The 23,785-nt window shown below is 34.9% G+C and overlaps 1 protein-coding gene across 2 annotated transcripts in view; it reads left to right on the top strand.

The window, feature by feature from the left end:
- Enpp1 (ectonucleotide pyrophosphatase/phosphodiesterase 1) overlaps positions 1–23,785 on the top strand; it is a 60,449-nt gene that overhangs the window by 22,724 nt on the left and 13,940 nt on the right. Inside the window, exons 3-19 of one of the 2 annotated variants that reach the window (XM_070010982.1) lie at positions 741–857; positions 1,833–1,958; positions 2,991–3,051; positions 6,394–6,491; positions 8,483–8,562; positions 8,692–8,811; positions 10,509–10,618; positions 10,991–11,056; positions 11,358–11,430; positions 14,296–14,404; positions 15,646–15,777; positions 16,827–16,858; positions 18,326–18,453; positions 19,418–19,487; positions 20,186–20,273; positions 21,676–21,845; positions 22,709–22,760. In XM_070010982.1, the coding sequence (XP_069867083.1) occupies positions 741–857; positions 1,833–1,958; positions 2,991–3,051; positions 6,394–6,491; positions 8,483–8,562; positions 8,692–8,811; positions 10,509–10,618; positions 10,991–11,056; positions 11,358–11,430; positions 14,296–14,404; positions 15,646–15,777; positions 16,827–16,858; positions 18,326–18,453; positions 19,418–19,487; positions 20,186–20,273; positions 21,676–21,845; positions 22,709–22,760 (1,632 nt within the window). Of the gene's footprint in view, positions 1–740; positions 858–1,832; positions 1,959–2,990; positions 3,052–6,393; positions 6,492–8,482; positions 8,563–8,691; positions 8,812–10,508; positions 10,619–10,990; positions 11,057–11,357; positions 11,431–14,295; positions 14,405–15,645; positions 15,778–16,826; positions 16,859–18,325; positions 18,454–19,417; positions 19,488–20,185; positions 20,274–21,675; positions 21,846–22,708; positions 22,761–23,785 lie in introns of those variants that run through there. The other variant, XM_070010983.1, reaches the window with a different exon arrangement.

Below are 23,785 nucleotides of genomic sequence, written 5' to 3'. Positions count from 1 at the left end.
AAAGCAATCCATTCTGGGCTGTAGAGATGAGTAGAAAGGTCTCCTGCAGAGTCAGGCCGGCTTTGAAGGTGCAATGTCATAGGTCATGTGGAAGGGACAGTTCTGGCAGCACCTGTACATACATGAAGACTTGGAGATAAGTTAGGTTTTCTTTCTGAAATAGACCTAAATGAATGCTTTTTAATTTTTTTCTCTGCATTTTGATGTTAGAGAACTCCATAACCACTTATTAGCCAATTTTCATAGTATAATTAAAATATTCAGAACTAGAACTTATTCACTTGTGTGTGTGTGTGTGTGTGTGTGTGTGTGTGTGTGTGTGTGTGTGTGTGTGTGTGTGTGTGTATGTGTGCTGGTATTGTGGCTAAAGCACAAGGCCTGGGCTTTGTCTCTGAGCTTTTGTGCTCAAGCACTCTACCACTTGAGCACAACTCTAGTTCTTGTTTTTTGGTGGTTAACTGGAGATTAAAGTCTCACAGATTTTCCTGCCTGGGCTGGTTTAGAACCACAATCCTAAGATCTCAGCCTCCTGAGTACTTAGAATTACAGGCATAAACCATCCAGTGCGTGGCTAAAACTATAAACTTCTATATGAAAGTTTACCTACTGTTTCTGTCTTTTCTTGTGTATTTTCTAAAGCAGTATTTGAATTTGTTCTCTAGTTAATCTGTGTGTATTTGTGGATACTTGCTTATCATTGTGTAATGATTGCAAACATCTAACTTATTTGAAATTTTCAGTAAAAAGTTGCAAAGGCCGTTGCTTTGAGAGAACCTTCGGGAACTGTCGGTGTGATGCTGCTTGTGTTGACCTTGGAAACTGCTGTCTAGATTTCCAGGAGACATGCATAGAACCAGGTAAGAATGTGCATGGAAACCGAGGGAGCCAAAGAAATTTCTGCAGCTTGACCATACTCATTTCAGTTTGTAAAGTTTAGCATATATTTTGACATCAATCTTTATATTTTAGCTCCACAGAGAACAAATTTTACCTAATATAACTTTATCAAACATTGGATCAACATGGATAACACAACTGCTTATTCTTAAAGTACCCTGAAAAACTTGAAGTCTAATTTGAATTTCAAGAGGTTCTAAAAGGCTTCTTGAAAAATGTGACCTTTTTCATAGGGATATTAAAGAGAGCGCTCAGATATTAACTTACACTTTAAAATAAAGCTATCAGAATAGGAAGTTTTTCTCAGTTTGGTAAGGACTGTGACGTGGAATAATTTTGAAGTGGGAGTTAGTCAAATTTAAATTAAAAAAATATTTTATGTATGCTCTTTACTGGGAGAACTCAGAACTTCACATTCTCTCTTGGCTTTTTCACTCAAGGCTGGTACTCTACCGTTTGAGCCATACCTCCAGATTCCTCAATTTTTTTGGGGGGGCACAGTTTCTGTATATTAAGTCCAAACTGGTCTCAAACTTCCTCTGTAGTCCAGTCTTCCTGGCCTGCTAAGTGCTGGGATTACAGACATAGGATACCATGCCTCCTATTCTTATTGAAAAGTGGCTGTTAGAAGAAGCCAAAGTTTTCATGAGTTATAGAATCACATAATTATTATTGTTATTATTGTTTTGTGTCTAAGTTTTAAAGTAAGGAAATCCTGTGGGTTTTTTTGTGAAATAATAGTAATTGGCACTTGCATGTTTTCTGTTAGTTCCATATGACCACAGTGGTGCCAGATTCTGAGTGAACAATGACACAGTTTATTGTTTCTTATGGCTGCTATTTTCAGATGACAATAAGACAGAATAGTTTCTCTATCTGCTGCGGAGATGTTGAATTTGAATTGTAAACCCTATTTTATTGCTATTTATTTCCAGGACATATATGGACCTGCAACAAATTCAGATGTGGTGAGAAAAGGTTGACCAGAAACCTCTGTTCCTGTTCAGATGACTGCCAGGAACATGGAGATTGCTGCATCAACTACAGCCCTGTGTGTCAAGGTGGTAGCTTTGTAGCTCACCCAGTGATTCCCTGGCAGCCTGCCATCTCCCAGGGGAATCTGGGGGGTTTGCATTGGGTGTTATCTTTTATATTAGAAGTTGTACTGATTGTCCATCATCCAAACTTAGTAATGATGATTGTCTTTACATGGCCCGTTTTATTTGGGCTACAACCACTTTTTTCCACTACCCTCCCTAAGTTATTGTGATAGTAGTTGCTTAATGTGATATTTATTGAAGGAAGGTTTTTCTAGATGTGGCTGACATTTATATCTTAGGTTTCCTTGTAGGAAATGTCAGTGATGTCTGCCATGTGTTGCATCAATGTAAAATTATTTTGGAAGCTTATTTCTTAAGCAGATACTATTATAACATTTAGGAGTTTCATAATTCCCTGAAATTTCTTGATAGACTATGACTCTTACATGAGAGATCTATGACATCAGAATGGCAGAGATTTTGTAAATTGATTGGAAGTTAAAAAATTAAGATTTTTGAAAATGAAAAAGGTATGCGAGTATTCACAGACATTAAAGTCTACCCTCTGTATCCGATGAGGATTTGATTCTAGATCCTCTGTGGATATCAAAATCCAGTTGATCTTTCCATTTAAGTGGTCCATGATACTTACAATGTAAATGCTTTGTGAATAATTGTGCTATATTGTTTAGGAGGTAATGAAAACAAAAAAAATCTGTGCATGTTTAGGACATATGCAATATATTTTTTTTTTTTTTTGCTTTGCAGTTAGTTGAGTTCATAGCTTTAGAACATACAGATAGAGAGCTGAGTATAGTATATTTTAGTTTTGTGATTATATATTGGCTTTTTCTTCCTGATCTCAACTAATTTTTATATTGAAAATAACTCCCTTGATTCATTTTATTTCTCCAATTCAACATGCATCATGTTGTCAACCCATTTTGTTTTGGCAATCTATCTTAATGTGTCTCATTACCTTTGTAATTGCTATCATTATTACTATCATTATTAAATTAATTTACCTCATTTTATCTCTTGAAAATATTTTAGGTAAGAAAAGTTGGGTAGAAGAACCATGTGAGAGCATTAATAAGCCACAATGTCCAGAAGAGTAAGAATATATTATATATACTTATGTATATATGTATTTATGTATATAGATATGCATTTCCTTTCTTATAATAAACATTTCTTTCTTTTTAGAAATTAGAAGGTGAAAAACAGTAGTCAATCATAACTTCATTAAAGATTGTTTATAGTCAGATCTTGTATTTGGCACTGGTGGGATAAAGAGCATTATAGAGTGACCCATACTCTGAAAGCTACTAGAAAAGGGCATAGATACTGTGTATAATGCTATTCATGACTGCTTGGTTTCTTTTTTAGGAAGGAAGTTTGTGTATTTTGATTTGGAGTTTTGAGAGTTGGAATGATGCCAATTAGTTTACATTTTTATTTTTTGTTACATTTTTATTATTTTTTGTGTTTGTATTTATATTTTGTATCTTATATTTACATTTATGTAATTGGGGGTTAAGTAACATGCTGCTAGGAGGATGTTAGAGGACTTTTAAAACCCTTGTTGTCTCTTTTGTTCTTATGATTGTGAAAACCAAGAAAAATAAGAAAAGGGGAACATTCAATGTAGTTAGCAGAAATAGGACAAAACATTTAAGGCAGAACCTCTTTGTAGAGAGAAATTCCAGAATAACTATTAAAGGAAATTCTCAGAGATAGAGACTCAAAATTAGAGAGTTGAACAAATTAAGTGCAGTGAATGACAATGAAACTCAGAAAGAACTGGGAAAACCTGGAAGTTGGTTTGATTTTGGGTGTGATAAGTAAGAAGCTTGGAATGTGTTCTGGTAAATGTCAGCTAAACTTTATTGGGAATGAAACAAAGGGGGAATTTGGAATGAGGTTTTTGCTTTGATAACTTATTGCTTTGCTTATTGAGACTGTAATTGCTGTTTTACTAACCGCTATTTCTGCTTCTGTAAACCTGTTCGCTATCACGTACACCTCCCCCACCTGCCCATCTGTGTGTGGCTTTAAAACCCAGCCATAATAGAGCTTGGATGCTATTCTTCACTGTCCTGATATAGTGGGGAGCAGTTGCTGTGGCTAATAAAGATTCCTAGCCTGACTGAGTATTGGGGATCTCCTTTTGCCGATTGTGGGTTTGAGCCCCACATCCTGGGGAAGTTGGGATATTCAGTGTTATTTTATATGGAACCTTACATATATAAGCCAATCAAAATGAATTTGTATGGATTGGAAAGTATTTGAGATAGATATATTTATTCTACTTGAGACCTAGTTCATATAATTTGAACTATTCGTCTTCAGAAATATTTTTTAACTAGTTAAAATAATGGTTTTACCAAGTTTTTACATATTTTAAACCTGTGTTGTAACCCATTTTTTCCTAAAAGTAATTCATTTTTGTCATATGTGGTTTTTCTTCTGCATGGGGAACTGCTTTTTTTTTTTTTTTTTTGCCAGTTGTGGGGCCTGGCCACTGTCTCTTAGCTCTTCAGCCTCAAGGCTAGTGCTCTACCACTTGAGCCACTTTTTCTGCTTACGTGGTGTTGAGGAATTGAACCCAGGGCCTCATGTGTGCAAGGCAAGCACTGTACCACTAAGCCAACTTCCCGAGCCCTTTTTTGCTTAAAACTTAAGTAACAATGGTAAACCTAAATTCCATTAATCTATACTAATCTCATCAGAAGGGTCTTTTTAAGGAGATGTATTTAATTGCTGAAATATACTAGAAATAGTAGGCTTTTGTCTGTTCAATAGTGATCATTATTTTTCAGTTGTGCTGTTGAAAACATTAGTGAAAAATATAACTCCTTTATAATCACAATTTAGAATACTATTCTAAACTTTACAATTTATAATAATAATTATTATACTATAATTATACTAAATAGTTATATTATTTATTATACTAATATAATTATACTAAATAGTTATACTAATGGCTCCCTAAACTACTTATATGTTTTCTGCTGACTGAATAGAAATAGTTTTACACATGGTGGTTTATATCTCTAATCTTAGCTACTCACAAGGCTGAGATGTTGAGGATACTGGTTCAAAGCCAGCCTGGGTAGAAAGGTTTGTAAGATTTCATGTTCAATTAACCAGCAAAAAGTTGGCTGGAGGTGTTCTGAGTCAGCAAGCAGGATGAGCTGGAGGTCCTTAGTTTAAACTCCCTTATCAGAAAAAAGAAAAATACAGGAATTGAAATAGTTTTATACAAAGTAAGGACCACTGACATGACATACAACCTGGTCTCTAGTCTTCTAAGGGCACTGTGTTTCAGACGCTAGTAGTGAGAATTGTGTAACAGAGTTCTCCTTTTTTGTAGGGTTGCTTTTATCTTTGGGTGTGAGGATAGGAGTGAGGAAGGAAGTTGGGTTGAAAAAGGTACATAAGTACATAATCTCAAAGTTTATGTCACTGAGTGAAGTGTAGAAAGTTTTTACAATTATCTGGTGATGTCAAACTACTCTACCAAGTGTCACTGGAAGCAGCAAAAACTCAGCAAAAACAGTGCCTGCTGTTTGGATAGGCAGATACCCAGCAGGCAGTGGTAGGGCTTCTCTTTTGTTGCGTACATCATCAGGTGTGGGCTTTTTTTTGTCTCTTTGTATTTCTACACCATGTACGCTATCTTTGTGTGTGTGTGTGTGTGTGTGTGTGTGTGTGTGTGTGTGTGTAACAGCTTTGCTTGATCATTTCTAGCATTAAAGTGTTTCTTTGTTATTTAAATATTTGAATATAAAATATCTCCTAAGCTTCTGTGTTAGATATTTACATCTTTACAAAAGGAGGAGATAACAATGCTGGATAGGAAATGTACTCCTTACCTTACTCAAATAGCTGTAACCCCTCTGTACAGTATCTTTACAATAAAAAAAAATATATATACTAAATATAAATAAATAAAAGTAACCAAAAAAACTAGCTATAAGATAAAGGTATAGCTAAAGGGGTGAATATTTACATAAACAGGGTCACAATTTTTGATCCCCAATACTGCAAAAAGAACTCTAACAAAACATGGTCTATAACTTCCCGGATATCTTACTGATTTTCCAGCAGATTATGGGTATCCTATCATATTTTTAATAGCATTTGGTGTAACTTTTAAAATGGTAGGAACTGTGTATGAACTGTGCATTCAATAGCATGAAAGCTTCGTAACTACTGTTTAATGATAGATACGTTTTTATGCAGTTATAAAACATGTGTATAATTATAAATGTATGTAAGAGAACTTTTGTGAGTGTTCTTGCTGCCTTGTCAGTTTATTTAAGATTAGTTAGTGTACAGAGCTCAGTGAAAAGCCTCCCTGGACCTGTGCCAGGAGCAGAGAACATCTTTATTGCTGTGTCTTCTTGTGCCCTCTTTAAACATTTTTTTCCCCTTTCTCATTACCCAGGTTTGATTCACCTCCTGTGCTCTTATTTTCCTTGGATGGATTCAGGGCAGAATATTTACACACTTGGGGGGGACTTCTTCCTGTTATTAGCAAACTGAGTAAGTAACTTCAGAGTTGACTGCTTAAGGTTCACGATTTTGGTGAGATAGTCTTAGAGAGGCAGTGTTTTTTTGGAAAAGTACTGGCAAAACCTGTTTCACCAAACTTCTCCAATGCCTAGTGGTTGATCCGGATGATAAGGCTCTAGTCCTTCAGTATTATGATTCATCAGAAGCTGCTTTTTAAATCTTTTAAGATGTAATTGTGTTAGGATTTTTCAATCCTTGAGCATTTTATACATGTTTTAATAGTTGTACAAAGGCATTGCCACTTAACAAAGCAGTTTATGAATGCAATACATCTTGAACAGTGTCGCCCCTTCCAACATTCTCACATCCCTCTCTCATGTCCCTCCCCTACTCACCCCTTCCCTCATTCTTTTTCCCTTTGGAGGATATGCCTTGGATTCTTTTTTTTGGGGGGGGGTCCGGTCGTGGGACCTGAACTCAGGGCCTGGGCACTGTCCCTCAGCTCTTCAGCTCAAGGCTAGCGCTCTACCACTTGAGCCACAGTGCCACTTCCGGCTTTTTTCTTTTTGCTTATGTGGTGCTGAGGAATTGAACCCAGGGCCTCAGGCATGCAAGGCAAGCGCTCTACCACTGAGCTACCTTCCCAGCCCCATACCTTGGATTCTTAACTGCATCTTCCCCCTCTTCATTTGTTCACCCCTCACCCCTTGACTCCACTCCACCCTGTTCAAGTACCTACTTACTGGTGTTTTATTTTGCTGAGCTTTGATTTGGCCTTTCTAAGGAAGGATTCTTTGTGTAGAAACATTTATTTTATGAATTTAAAAAAACCCAGAATTTCAAAAACTGTGATTTTTCTGAACTTAATATGATGATACTTATACAGACTAATAGTGCTAATGGTTGTATTATCAGTGTCATTGAAATAAGTATCATTTCAGTTTCTTAATCTCAATCAGATTCTTAATTGAATGAAATAGGATGTCACTGATGAAATAGTATAGTTTCTTAAAACTGATGCCAATGTTTAAAATCACATAAATAGCCAACAATATGAGGGATGACATAGGATATTTCAAGTTACTGATGATGTAGGATGTTTTAAAAAACTGACACAGGTTTTAAATCACATGAACTAGCCAGTAATGTGAGTATCAGTTCAAAGGTCATTATTATTTAAACAGGAAAAAGGTCAGTTATGGATTTTATCTATAGAAAAGAACTAATTATCAGTGCTCAGTGTTTACATAGCTACTGTGTACTACTGGACTGAAATGAGAGTAGATGAATACAATTACCTTCATGTTCTTGTGGAGTTGTAAAATATTATTTTCTAGGATTGAATATATGCAGTTGTTTTAAATATTAAAATTACTCTCAGTAACTGCATTTAGATCTCATTATGCTTGTCTTAATTTTAAAGTTTTAGATTTTAAATTTCTACCTGGATAAGTTTGAATTTTTAAATAATAAATACTCATTTGTCATGACAATAACCTTGCACAGAAAATGGTTTGTTCTCAACAGCAAGCCTGGGGGCTTTGAAGGGCTTGGCCAGTCCTTTGTTAACTGTGCTGAGGAGAGGTAGTCTCCATGGCAACAAAATGCATCCTCAGTTCAAAATTAAAGAGCTGAAGGTACCTGCATAGGAAGCTTTAAAGACAACAGTGTGTAGTTAGCCTCAGTCCTAGCATTGGGTAAATGGGAGATGTAGTCTAGAACTCTGAGCCATTAGGAAAGCAATGGGACAAATACAAGCTGATCTCAGGAACAGCTTTAAACAACTCAGTACAGAAACACTGCACTTATTGGTTACAATTTTCTCAACTGTAATTCTTACATTTACTATTGTCTCTAGATTCATCGTGTTGCTTTATAATTCATCCTGAATTGTTATAAGGTTCTAAATCACCCCTGGGTTAATTATTTTATGTGATTTTGCCTGTTGTATTATGAAAGCTAAATGTGGTGAATAAATTATCATATGTGTTTAATAAAGACGGGTTTTATTTTCTTTCTAGAAAACTGTGGAACATATACTAGAAACATGAGACCTGTATATCCAACAAAAACCTTTCCCAATCACTACAGCATTGTCACAGTAAGCTCTGTATTTCTACTCTACATATGTAATTAATCCATTCTTCAAGGGAATAAGTACATGTCCAATCAGAAAAGAAAAGCAACTTGTTTATGATATGTTGTACAGTCTCTATTCTGTCTTTTTTAGGGTCTTTATCCAGAATCCCATGGCATAATTGACAATAAAATGTATGATCCCAAAATGAATGCTTCCTTCTCACTTAAGAGTAAAGAGAAATTTAATCCTGAGTGGTACAAAGGACAGCCAGTAAGTTTTTTACTTGTTTCTTTAAGTTACTAAATATTAAAATAATAACTTTATCAGCCAGTTCCTAGTGACTTATGCCTGTAATTCTAGTTATTCAGGAGGCTGAGATCTAAAGACTGTGTTTCATAGCCAGCCTGGACAGAAAAGTCCATGAGACTCTAATATCCAATTAACCTGCAAACAGCTGAAGTGGAGTTGTGACTCAAGTAGAATACCAGCCTTGAGCTAAAAAAATCAAGTGAGAACTTGAGGCCCTGAATTCACACAAAAATTTCATTATTCTCATCTATTTCAATCTTTATTGTGTTTGTAGCCACACTTTTGTATGTGGAGATAAAGACTGGCCATCCTAAATCATCCTAAATGATCCGAAATCATACAAATGCAGTTTGTATGATTATGTAAATTTGGTTCGTGTAATTTATTTCAGAGACAAATTATTTGGTTAGTTTATTTATTTATGTTCTTGCTTCATCTTACAGTAGTAGTTTGTGGCAATAATTTTTAAAAATTTACTTCATTTTATATATATATATATATATATATATAAAGTATATTGTGCTCATTTGATACACTTATATAGCATGTAGTGAGTAAATCAGAGGAATTAACATTTTTCATCTTCTTAAATACTTAAAACATTTTGATTAACACAAAATAATGATAAGGAGATAGAAATGTGAACTACCCTTTTATAAACATGTACTGAAATATCATAAACACACAGCTATTATCAGGGAATAGTTTGATCTACATAAAACTACTTTGTTTTTGAAAGAGGAAAGCCTTGACTTTCATTTGTATATATGTGATAATTTAGAAGTTTTTGAAAATTATAATTTGGAAGTATTCCCTTATTTACTTTTAAAAAGTTATAATAATTACATAGAGTGTATTTGGATCATCTCAATAATTCCTCTTAGAAAGAAGAGGGGCATAGTGTTTAATTTGTAGGTTATGAATTCAGATTTAAAGCTGTATTATTTTGGGCAAGTCATTATGTCTTTCACTTTTCTCATCTACAGTGTAGATAATTACTTCACTACCCTGTAGGATTATTATGAAAACTATCTACATTAATAGTATAGAATACTTATAGGAATACAATTCACACTTGTGACTAGGTATAATAGTTGCTTAATAAATGTTAGTTATAAGATGTTCACCAATTGAAGATAAGAATACTTGTGAATTTTTCTCTTTTGAGAGAAACCTATCAAATAGTGATTAGCTTCTAAATGCAAAAGTTTCATGAGTTGACAACTGACTTGCATCCATTTTTATTTCTTTTTCGTTTGCTGTTTGTGTTTGTGATATTATATGAGCATTGTGGTCTAACTGCTAGAGCTGAGTGACCTCAGCCATACTCTAACTCTCGTGAGGAATGAGTTGGTGTTGCTAAGCTATGAATGCTTGCATGTTTGTTTGTTTTTTTTATCGGTCATGGGGCTTGAACTCTGGGCTTGGGCTCTGTCCCTCAGCTCTTCAGCTCAAGGTGAGTGTTCTACCACTTGAGCCACAGGACCACTTCTGGGTTTTTGGTGGTTTTCTGGAGATAAGAGTGTCATGGACTTTCCTGCCCAGGCTGGCTTTGAACCATGATCCTCAGATCTCAGCCTCCTAAGTAGCTAGGATTAAAGGCATGCACCACTGGTATTCTCTAATACGTCCTAACTGCCTTTATTTCTCTTCTCCAGATTTGGCTCACAGCTAAGTATCAAGACCTCAAGTCTGGAACCTTTTTTTGGCCAGGATCAGATGTGAAAATTGATGGAATTCTTCCAGACATCTATAAAGTATATAACGGGTAGGTGCAGATCAACTTTATTTTGTCATATTTATATGGTATATTGTGCCCATTTGATACACCCATGTAACATGTGGTGAGTAAATCAGAGGAATTAACATTTTCATATTCTTAAATATTTAAAACATTTTTGATTAACACCAAATAATGATAAGGAGATAGAAATGTGAATTACAAGACAGCTCAATTCCCCTCATTCTCTCTCTCTTTTTTTAATTGAGTCCTTAGCTTTAAAACACCCATTGACTGAGATGTAATAAGAATACTTTCTCAGACTTTAAAAGTGTATTATTTTCAATAAGTATAACAATTATATTTAAAATCCTTACAATTGCCACTTATTAGTTTCATTTTGTTTGTTCTTAATTTTAGTTCAGTTCCATTTGAAGAAAGAATTTTAGCTGTTCTAAAGTGGTTACAACTTCCTAGAGATGAGAGGTTTGTAGTTAATTAATTTCTATTATCAAGACTCTTTTGGGCTTATAAAAATTACATGCTTAATAATAAAAGTAGATTACAACAACACTTTGCTGTCTGTAATGTTTTATCCATACTCTTTTGTGAACTGTTACAGCTTCATTTTAAAGAATACCAAACCTGTAAGTTATTTCTCAGCAAGTTTAGAACTGTTACCACAGTGATACAGAACTTGTAATAACTATCAGTTATTGAATTATTTTTTCCATTTTGTTTTTCAATGTGTTCGTAAAATATTACATTTTGATACTGTTTGATTTAGACCACACTTTTACACTCTGTATTTAGAAGAACCAGATTCTTCAGGTCATTCTTATGGACCAGTCAGCAGTGAAGTAAGTACATTTTTTTAAATCAGTAATTACTTTATTAGACTGAGTATTATCTAACTTTTACAAAATGAGAGCATTTTGTAAGAGGCTAGTATTTCTAGAAAGAGTGAATTACTGTGCAGAATGGACTTTCAATACAATAAGTGTTGGGAAAATTTTTTTTCTTACCTTTTCCTGGTGTTAGATGAACTGATGAATGGACCTCTATATTTTTTTAATTTAAATTTCTTTTTTTTTTTTTTTTTTGTCGGTCGTGGGGCTTGAACTCTGGGCCTGGGCGCTGTCCCTCAGCTCTTCAGCTCAAGGCAAACGCTCTACCACTTGAGCTACAGTGCCACTTCCTAATTTAAATTTCTTTATTCAGTCTTTATCCTCCTTTGGCCTACACCGTTGAGTGTTCATAAGAGAATCTTATAAATAGCCAAGATTTCAACTTTCTTTGGAAATACAGATGAATGTGAGTCAAGTAGCAGAAGTAGCCTTGCCTAACTAACCCTTCTACTGAGGAAATAACATCTCTGGCTGCCAGTGACCATGCTTATGACACAGCTGGGACTTTGAAGGATAGGTGACTTTTAATCAAAACTATAGAAATATACAAATAAGGATTTAATTTTGTGTGTGCCAGTCTTGGGGCTTGAATTCAGAGCCTAGACACTTTTCCTGGGCTTTTTTTGCTCAAAGCTAACACTCTACCACTTGAGCCACAGCTTCACTTCTGCTTTTTGGTGGTTAATTGGAGATAAAAGTCTCATAGGTTTGACTTTGAACCATGGTCCTCAGATTTCAGCCTCCTGAGTAGCTAGGATTACAGGTATAAATGACTGGAGCTTGGCTAGGATTATTGAATAGTTGCTCGGGAACAAAAGATAGGAAACTAGTTTATTTATCAGATCATAATGCAACATCTCATTTGGCCTGGCATCCTATGGAACTTAGCCAGTTCCTGGCTAGTTTTATTGTCTGCATAGTACTTTAAAACAAATTTAGTGATTTCAAAATTTTTATATGGCCATATCATTTTTATATCGTGGTGCACAGGAAATAGTAGAACAGACAATGATTTAAGCTTCTTTCCTTTTATTCCTAAGTTGATCTACCTTCTTATATGTATTTTATCTATAACCTAAGAAAAGAAATATAAAGTCAGGCTCTGTGAATACCATTGGTGATGATAAAAAGGGATACAGGTTGTGTCAGAATCTCTGGTCTAGTAATATTTTTCCTCCAGTGATTCTTAGGTTTAAGAGACCACAAACACAAACTTCCTTAAAGGCTTCCCCCACCAGATTCGTATTAATTCTCCTGCCCAGGTGGACCAGACTGGATAGCCTCAAGGATTCTTTATCACAGAGTTCAGACTGCAGACTGGCCTGGCATAGCCTTTGTGAGTCTTTTTTTTTTTTTTAAATTTTTTTAGCAGCCCTGTTTAGTCTACTTGACATTAAATGCTTATTGAAGCAATAGTAGAGAAAGGAAGTGAGAAAAGAACATGCTCATTTTCCTCACATCTGCATAAACCAGTTTCCCTTTGTTTTTCTAACCTTGGATCTGGTCTGGATCCACCACTTTGATAGAGCAGGGTAAGAAAAAAGCATGTGCCTAATAACTTGGCTTTCTCAAAACTGGTATAAGAAAGGCATTTTGTTTATTTTAATAACCTGACCAGGCAGCTAGTGTGATTTTTTATTTGTTTCCTATGACCACTGACACCTACATTCACGTCTAGGTCCTTTGGCTCCAGGAGCAATTAACAAAAACAAATCCTTCAAAGGTCATTTTGCAATTGTTTATCAGGTTCTACAAGTGTTAAAATGGGTGCTGTCCTTTATTAATTCACTAGTGATTTTCTAAAGTGCCTGCTTTCCTGACATGTCTTCATTCAAACTTGAGACGATTAGTTTTCAAATTATGTTCCTTAACTTGCAAATTCTATTAAACTCTCATATTTCCTAATACCACAAATCCCACTTCAGCTTATCATCAGAGGATGGTTGAGAAGTTCCTTTGTTCTCTCAGATTCATGGAGATCCACTGATGAAAAGCATTTCAGGGTATCTCCCCAAAAGGAGAGTCTCAAAAGACTCAGGTTTTAACAAGGGTTTATATTAGTATAACAGAATAGAGTCAGGAGAAATGAGGAGAGCAACATTTCCTGTACCACATATAGGAAATACAAATAGGAAAGACAAAATCTTTTCTGCTTTCTGAGCTGGGTGAATACATTTCTAAAACTTTTACCTTGTGAGATTTTCCTTGTTAAAAGATTCCTTGAAATGCTTTTCCTATGTGGATTTCAGGACCTGTGTTTTAGCATGGAAAATGGGAGTCCAAAGAAACCTCTTATTTATACCAGTGACAGTTCTGTTCTTGAGTTTTCTAAGTTAAAAAATTAATTTCATGGACTGTAAGAATCATTTCATGAATATCTTGACACTTTGAAAATTAGGAAATATGCTTACAGTTGCTTCCTTAAATGATCAGAAAGTTCAAGATGAAATTGATTATAAAATATAAAGTGGTAGCAAATAATGATTGGTTTATGGCTAAACACTAGTATGGAGCTAGTATTATTTTGACTTAAATTTGGTCTAGTGTAACTGGAGAGAGAAAGCTAACCAGATGAACTATTATTGCTTATCCAGTTTATGGTTGAGAAATAGGGAATTTGGACCCTTCCACTGCAAATGATTAGAAGTTGTTTACTGTTTTTCATGCTTTTGATTTTAACAGTTTTGGCTCAGTGGAACTACTTTATCCTAGTTGCATTTGCTGAACATTTACTTATTTTTTTTCTAATAGAGATAGCTTTGCATAGACTTAGCTATTAGTATGGAATGTGTCATATGAGACTGATTTCCCTTCCAGGTCATCAAAGCCTTGCAGAGGGTTGACAGCATGGTGGGCATGTTGATGGATGGTCTGAAAGAGCTGAACTTGGACAAGTGCCTGAACCTCATCCTTCTTTCAGATCATGGTAATCTGAATTTATATCATTTTATTCTTCTGGTTAAATCATATTACCAAAGGTTTATTTGATTTGTGTCATGATTTCCTCTGCATAGACCATGCATTTTTAAAAGTGTTTCTTTTGGAAAGTATTTAGTACAAAAAGTCAGTATCCAAACAAACAAAACACAGTACTCACAGAAACCTGACAATCTGTATTCTGAAGGGTGAAAAGCCTATGTCAGGATTTGCCAGGTTATAATAATTTTTTCAGTATTAACTTTTGGTAAATCAATATTAGATTTAATTGGAAAAGATTGTTATGTGCCTCTTTAATTTGCTTCAATATGATAAATACGAATTTAGGGGCTATGTATTAATTCTGAGAGTAGTTTATAAGGCAGTCTTGTTGACTCAATTACAAATAGCTGTAGTACTTAAAGAAGTGAAGTCCATATAAGAAAGTAGAAAGCAATCTCTGTTTGATTTTGCTTTTAATGCTGCTGTTTGCTTCAGAAATAATTATAGAAAGTCTGATGATATTATTGGCTAAGAAAGCTCCAATTCTGTAGTGAGACTGAGGCAGAGAATCTCCATTGATTTTGAGCAAACAATTGCTTAAAACTGTGTTAAGACATTCTCCTTTATTGACAAGGGTATTATCATACATATTATGTATTATCATACATAAGTAAGAAACACTAAGGTAATTTGGGATGAAGGGAGAAGAAAATATTTTGCAAAAGTGAATTGTTGGAGCTAAGCTCCAGTGACTCACATCTGTAATTCTAGCTACTCAAGAGGCTGATATCTGGAAATCATGGTTTGAAGTCAGCTCATGCAGGAAAGTTTGTGTGACTCAGTTAACCACCAGAAAGCAGGAAGTAGAATTATTGTTCTAGTGGTGCCTGTCTTGAGTGAAAAAGCTAACAGGCAGTACTCAGACCCTGAGTTTCAAGCCCTAGCACTGGTGCTCGTGCACACACAGACACACAAACATGCTCTCTCTCTCTCTCTCTCTCTCTCTCTCTCTCTCTCTCTCTCTCTCTCTCTCTCTCTCTCTCTCTCACACACACACACACACACACACACAATTGTGAATTGGTGGGTATAGTTGAAATTATGTGTCTTACTTATCAGGTGTTCAGTTGAATCTGAGTACTAAGCTCATATGTAGTTAAATAAGTCCTGGGAATGAAAGATATTCTGCTTCATGTGTTAAATTCTTTATTGAAGTTGCAGTATGCACTCTGGTTTTTTTTCCCCTAGGCATGGAACAAGGCAGTTGTAAGAAGTATGTATACCTGAATAAGTATTTAGGAGATGTTAAAAATATTAAAGTTGTCTATGGACCTGCTGCTCGATTGAGACCTTCTGATGTCCCAGATAAATACTATTCATGTAAGTATATCTCTGCAGTAAGTTTGGATGTAGTTATATTAAGAATATGATTCTCTAAATCATTTTATGTCTGCACTAAAGGAGATCAAAGTATCATGATTAAATCTCCAGTATGGATCTTTTCTAAAGTATCATGATTAAATCTCCAGTATGGATCTTTTCTAAAGTATCATGATTAAATCTCCAGTATGGATCTTTTCTACATTATTTTTTTTTATTTTTTTCAAGACAGGTATTTTATCTGTAGCTCAGATAGGCCATGAACTATGTCTTGACCTCACTTGATAGCCAAGGATGGTATCTTAGCTAGACAGACTCTCAAGTTTCCCAAACTAAATTTATATATCAATTTTATTCATTTATATATATATATATACAATACATATGTATCCAGATAAATTACCATTCATCCAAATAATTTCCCCATAAAAGGAAATTTAGAAAGTAAAGATAGTGATGTATAGCACAAAGTACACTAGATAAATCTAGTGAGCTTACTATTTAAATTGTTTGTTCTCTCTCCCTGTACCACTCATATTTGGAAATTCCAAACTTTGCATTGTCTATTGAAGTATATATGGTAAAAAATAAGTGTCCATAATAAGTTTCCCTACTTCACAATGCATTTTTCCTCTCTAGAGACAAACACTATTAAGTTGGGAACATACTGTATATATTTAAAACACATCTGTTTTTATTTTGTACATTGAAATCATGTGAGATCTATCTGAATATATGCATAGCTATTAGATGGATAAATGGCTGTTTGGATGAACAGAGATGGATGTGCGGATGAATAGATGGTTAAATGAGTAGAATTTGAATGGGAAGGTATATGAATGAACTGGATGTTCTGTAACTTGCATTTTCATTTAAGAATATGAGTATTTCTCAGGTGTGTTTCAGGGCAGCTCTTAAGGATCTGTTCTATTCATTTCACTGGCTAATATGCAATGACTCAGTAAATGAACTCTTTGTAATTTGATTAGGTATTCAAATTTTATAGGCTTGAGTCTTAACATTGTACATTTTTGTATTGTCCCTTCCAGTTAATTATGAAAACATTGCCAGAAATCTTTCTGTGAGTATTTTATTTTTTCATCATTTAGTTATTTTTAGTTTCATGTAATATATATATATATATATATATATATATATATATATATATATATATATATATATATATATTTAGAGTGAAGGTTCAATATCCATTCCTTAGATTATACAATTAGAATTTTTGAGAGTTTGGGCAAACATGTAAAAGTACTAATTTTCAAAGTCCCAGAAACAATTAAACAAACAAATATAGAAAGAGAACCTAGAAAGAGATACCACCATAAACACAGTTAGCATTTTCTTCCTTTCCCACTCCTGCAGTCCTACTTGCTAAGCTGAGCTACACACCCAGTGTCTTCTCTTTGCTTTGTTTTATTAATGCTTCCATTTATTTTTATTTTTTGCTGGTCATGGAGCTTGAACTCAGAGCCTGGTTGCTATCCTTAGATTTTTTTTTTTTTTTTTTGGTCGGTCGTGGGGCTTGAACTCTGAGCCTGGGTGCTGTCCCTCAGCTCTTCAGCTCAAGGCAAGTGCTCTACCTCTTGAGCCACAGAGCCACTTCTGGTTTTCTGGTGGTTTATTGGAGACAAGTCTCCCTCCAAGGCTGGCTTTGAACCATGGTCCTCAGATCTCAGCCTCCTAAGTAGCTAGGATTATAGGCATGTGCCATCAGTGCCCTACTTATTCATTTATCCTTAGACTTTTTTGCGCAAGGTTAGCACCCTACCACTTGAGCCACAGCTCTACTTCTGGCCTTTGGGTGATTAATTGGAGATAAGAGTCTCATGGACTTTCCTGCTCAGTCTGTCTTTGAATTGTGATCCTCAGATCACAGGCTCCTGAGTAACTAGAATTATAGGTGTGAGCCACTGGCACCCAGCTAATGCTTACATTTTACACAAGATCTTGTCCTAATTCTGAGTTACATATAAACAGTTTGAACTTGATCTTTAAGACTATAAGTTTTATTTTATTTATTTTATTTTTTTGGGGGGTCCGGTCGTGGGGCCTGAACTCTGGGCCTGGGCTCTGTCTCTCAGCTCTTCAGCTCAAGGCTAGCACTCTACCACTTGACCCACAGCACCACTTCCGGCATTTTTTCTTTTTGCTTATGTGGTGCTGGGGAATCGAACCCAGGGCCTCATGCATGCAAGGCAAGTGCTCTACCACTGAGCCACCTTCCCAGCCCAAGACTGTAAGTTTTAAAGAAAACTTTACAGTTGCATTTAATAAGGTGTTTGAAAATAGAATCATCAATTGTAACTCTAATATAACGTAGTGATTCAATATTAATGTCATTCAAGAAAAAATTCAACTAGCTTGTGATATTCACTTATGTATTATATAAGTAGCAAGAACTTATTTTTTCCATCTGTGGCTTGTTGGACAGGGGAAAAACCATAAGAGTTAGAAAGGGTTTTCAAGAGAACATTGCACTTCCACTAATGTGGGGATAACAGTTTTGTTTGTTGTTTACCCATTGCAATTTCAGTGCCGGGAACCAAACCAGCACTTCAAGCCTTATCTGAAACACTTCTTACCCAAGCGTTTACATTTTGCTAAAAGTGACAGGATCGAACCATTGACATTCTATATGGACCCACAGTGGCAACTTGCATTGTAAGTTTGGACAACTCCGAGGCAAAGTTAACCAAGTCTGTTATGACTCAAGATAATCATTGGGTCCGATCAAACAATGAGAAAACTGTCCCTATCTCATTGTCTTCACTCTTACCCAGGACTTCTCATGGTTGGCCTGTAAATATTTTGAGTGGATGATTCCTTTTTGTGGGATGTTTGACAGGATCCATGAATTGTACCCTGATACCCTTTCTAGATCTTTTACTATTTGACTGTGCACCTTTTCTACAATTCACAATTATGTATAATAATATTTTGCAGTCTAATAATTAGTGAAAGCATTTTATACTAATATGGCAGCTATATTATGCAGTTTTCCATTCTTTTTATATGAATCCATCAATCTACTTCACTTTGTTGGTACATTCAGCAAATTATCAAATTATTTAGATGATTAATATTATTGATATTTAAAATTTTGATCATTAGCATTTTGATATTTGTCAGGAAGCCCTATTAAGCAAAACCTAAGTAGTAGACAGGATTTAGGCAACAGAATTATACTTTTTCCACTCTTCTTAGTGAGTTGTGCTCTTCATGTTTAGAAGACAATCAAAGGAAGGCTATTCTTATTCTCATTGGGAAAGTAATAATGAATATATCACAAGACTTTGCTTTAGACGATCTCATTGAGTTTTTACAAATGACCTACATAAGGAATTGAACCCAATGAAGGTAACTAAATTGTGTAAAGTCACAGCTAGTTAACAGCATAGTCAGAATTCAAAGCCACATATTTTGTAGCTAATTGTTGGTCACTTCATGGATAACTCTCAGCAATATGTTATCCAGGAGAAAAATTCGGTGTTTCAAAGCCAAATGCTTTTAATTTACTTTATGTTAGTTTAACAAAGTAATTACTAGTTCTTTATTAATGAAAACAATGGAATTATTTTCAAGTATATTCTACAACAGACTTTACATTATTGTATATCAAAATTAGGAATCCATCAGAAAGGAAATATTGTGGATATGGATTTCATGGGTCTGACAATGTCTTTTCAAATATGCAAGTGAGTAAACCTTTTATAGTTAAAAAATAATATTAATCTTAAGAAAAACTGGTATATAAAGTTTAATACTTTAAAGTATAGACTGTGATTTTATGTCTTGAACATAAATTAATGAAATATTTTGATAGAGTTATGTTTCTTTAGATATTAAAGGATTTTACTAATATTTTCTATTCATGTTTCCATAGACACTTGCCTTCTAGCATATCTCCTTACAAAGTTTTTAATAATTATTTTGCATCTATTTGTGCACCATGGTAAAAGAAAACAAGTGATTTAATAGATAAAAATATATCATACTTATATCTGAAAGGTAACACCTTATATTTATCTAGCAGTTTAAAATTTTCCAAATGTATTTATTATTATTATTATTATTATTATTATTATTATCTAATTTTCTTACAATAGGCTTGAACTAAGTGGGATATATCCCATTTCATAGCTGAAAGATTTTGTTGTCTATTCTGTTCTTATCATTAAATCAAAGGTTATAGTAAAACTAATAGAAATATTCTAGATGTCCTTATTTGTATAGCAAAGCTTAAAACAATATCCCATAAAGGCCACTGGAATGAAATTTCTGATTTATTTCAACATAACCAGTTTATTTATGTACAATGTAGATAATGTAAAGTTTTTGACCAGATATATACATGCGTGAACTGAACTGATAGGCTGTTAATTTTCCATTCCAGGCCCTCTTCATTGGCTATGGACCAGGATTCAAGCATGGCATTGAAGTTGACACCTTTGAAAATATTGAAGTTTATAACTTAATGTGTGGTAAGTATATGAACAGAAAACAGAAGATTATCAAAAGTAGATGACATGATGGGCATTTTTATTGAGATGATGGTGAGGAAAACAGACATTTGCATTTTCACTTTCTTCCTGTTCTGAGACTAAAACAAAATGGCACCATCTTACTATACCACCATATATACCACCATCTTACTATACCTGGTTTCCCACTAGGTCACCTATACAGGTAAAGTCTAGCACTCACCATAGGGTCATCTATATACTGCGAATGCCCCTGGCTAGATATGACTCTTAAGTAAGAGTCTTGGTTTGGGGGCAGTGAAAATTGAATAGACTATGTGGAATGCAAGGTAACAGTGCTAGTGAGTGGATGGCACTGTCAACCTAGTAGACAAAGGAGGATTCATTGGACATATTCTTTTCTTTTTTCCAATGTAGGTTAATAAAGCCAAGCTTAGAACCAAGAGCCTTCTGATCCCACAGTCATAGTGTTTAGTCTGTATCTGTTAAGTCTGTATCTTCTGAGTTAGTACTTTTTTTTTTTTGTTGGTCATGGGACCTGAACTCTGGGCCTGGGCACTGTCCCTCAGCTCTTCAGCTCAAGGCTAAGGCTCTACCATGAGCCACAGTGCCACTTCTGGCTTTTTCTGCTTATGTGGTGCTGAGGAATCAAATCCAGGGCCTCATGAATGCAAGGCAAGCAATCTACCACTGAGCCACCTTCCCAGCCCCTGAGTTATTACTTTTATTATGGGGTCTAAAATATTTTTTCTTTTTCTGATGATAGTAGGCATTTCCAAAATCTTAGTATGTCTAGCCTCTTTTAGTTGGAGCCTGTAAACTTTAAATGACCTAATATAGCTCAAGCACCTAGACAGTGCCTGTCATATAGTAATTCTGAAGTAAAGTCTTTATTATGTACTTATGTAATAATGTGTACTTATATAACTTTGTTACTGATATTATTATTAAAAGCATTCCTCTTAGTCTCAAACAGAACTCGTTTTAGAATCCTAGTCCTAGTATTTTAGTAGCCTTGAGGCCTTGTGCCTAATCAAACACTTTCATGATTCATCTACCAAATATTGATGATAACTTTTAAAAAGTGTTTTGAAGATAAAAATAAGAAAAAATATATTAGCACAATCACTGGCATGTGTCTGATGCAATAGATGGTATTGCAGTTAGCATAAATCTTAAAATTGAGAAATTTTCATAGAGAAATACAGCCTGTAGATCAGTATTTCTATTAAGAGAGCATATCTATAAATAGTCTAAAAGCGAAGAGGGTTTGAAAATTTTATTTTAGTTGGAGACTAAAGAATTCATGTATATTGTTACAAAAAGTAAAAACCATAATATAATCTCCTATTTATTTGGTTTTGAAACTTTCTAAGTAACTATCATTCTTGAAATCATACAGATTTGCTGAATTTGACCCCAGCTCCTAATAATGGAACTCATGGAAGTCTTAACCACCTTTTAAAAAATCCTGTGTATACCCCAACACATCCCAAAGAAGCACACCCCCTAATGCAGTGCCCCATCTCAGGAACCTCCCGAGATAACCTTGGCTGCTCCTGTGACCCTGTGGTGAGTATCGTTGGAGAGCTTAGCATAGTGTGTGCAGCACATATGAGAGAACTCCACGTGTAATTAAAGCACATCAGCTGTAGGGAGACTACTTACAGAACATGTATATATTCATCTTTAGGTCTTTGGACACATGTAAGCCTTCTATTACTTATTTTTCTTTCTCTCGCTTTTTCCAGTTTTTCTTTCTCTCGCTGATTCCATGCTGCTATGCTGACTTGAGGCAGGAGGGGAGAGAATTTTAGAAGAACTTTGAGTGCCTGCAATCCTGGAGATGGCTATTATCATAGCAGCCAGGTTTTTAGCACAGAATAAAACTATCACAGTGCTCCTTCTCTAAAATGTAACCCCATTTATTGTAAATTTAGGGCAGGAAATATTTTTGGAATAAATGGGTATATGACACTGTTCTTCTTTTGCTCCTGTCATCACAGGAGTTCAATAGCCTTTTTATATAACTGGCCATGTTGCAGCTATCTTAATAGAAGGTAAAAATCCCTGGCAAAGTGTGAAACAGATTGAGAACATCCATAAAGATAGAAATTGGAAATTTTCAGTTTCCTGTTTTTCTGTTTTGTTTTAGGCTTGATTTAAGCTGATAGAAAGACTGATAAGTATACTAATTATAAACCAGGGTTTATATTACAATTACTACTGATATGCTTCTGCTGACAATTTGTCTTTTGCAAGTATGATTCCTCCTTTGTTTTCCTCCTTATTAAAGAAGAAAAACCTGTTTTGGATGAAAGAATTGTACCTTTTCCTCTTTGTTCTATCTGGGATTAATTACCCTGTTGATATTGCATGTTACAAAATTAAACCATAACACTTAATGTTACAAATAATTTCATAAATCTTTTTAGATTCTGCCAATTGTGGATTTTCAGACACGGTTTAATCTGACCACAGCAGAAGGTAAGGCATATTACTCTCATCCGTGGGTGGTGGAAGCAAGACTTTTTGTTAATAGTATGAGCTGCAGACAACTGGTTTGGGGACTTATTTAGGAATAATCAGTAAAATAAAAAAATATAATGGGCAGCCATCTGGAAAAACAGAGCTTTCTTTGCCTGATGTTCTGGAAAGTCAGAAGTCAGGATAGAAGGTTATTGTATAGTGGATAAGTTTAGTGGAAGCTGAGTCACTATGAACAGTATGGAAGTCTTTGAAAATGTTAAGATAGGTACAGATGCATAGTAAAGCCTTAGATTTTCACTTAAAATGATTTTTAAATTTCTGTCTCACCTACCTGATTCATAAGAGGTTATAAATGATGTAGCTATGGGACATTTCTTCATAACTTTTTTTTTTGGTGCTGGTACTGGGGCTTGAATTTGGGGGCTCACACACTCACTTACCTTTTTGCATGCAAGACTGGTGATCTAACACTGGAACCACACCTTTACTTCCTGGTTTTTGTTGGCTAATTGGAGTCCCTCAGGCTTTTCTGCCTTGGCTGGCTATGAATCAGAATGTTCAGATCTTAGCCTTCCTGAGTAAGTAGAACTACAGATGCTAGCCATCAGTATCTGGACTGTTTCTAACTTTTGAATCAAAATTAAGACTGTCTGGTAAATTGAAAGTTTTCAATTGGACTTGTATGTTCTTAGTCATTCTGATACAGTCTCAAATCTTGGAGTTACTTGACATTTTTAATGTTTCCATGTGTAATTTTTCCAAGGCATAAATTCTACATTAATCCTGACTTGAAGTTTCCTATTTAAAACCCATACTGTAAATCTGTGAATATCTTAAGTGTTGGGATTAGAGAGAGTTTTTGTTTGTTTTTGTGGTATTGATATTTGAACTCATGTCTTTGTATTTGCTAGGCAGAAATATTGCTTGAGCCACATTTCCAGGCCATTTTGTTTTGGCAGTCTCTTGAGATAGACTCTGACTTTCCACCTGGGCTGAATTGAACCAAAATCATCCTGTGTATA

The sequence above is a fragment of the Dipodomys merriami genome, unplaced genomic scaffold (assembly GCF_024711535.1).
Source record: "Dipodomys merriami isolate MVZ:Mamm:240054 unplaced genomic scaffold, mDipMer1.0.p SCAF_8, whole genome shotgun sequence".
NCBI lineage: Eukaryota > Metazoa > Chordata > Mammalia > Rodentia > Heteromyidae > Dipodomys > Dipodomys merriami.
The sequence above is the reverse complement of the archived record's forward strand: the minus strand, read 5'-3'. Positions and strand labels throughout refer to the sequence as shown.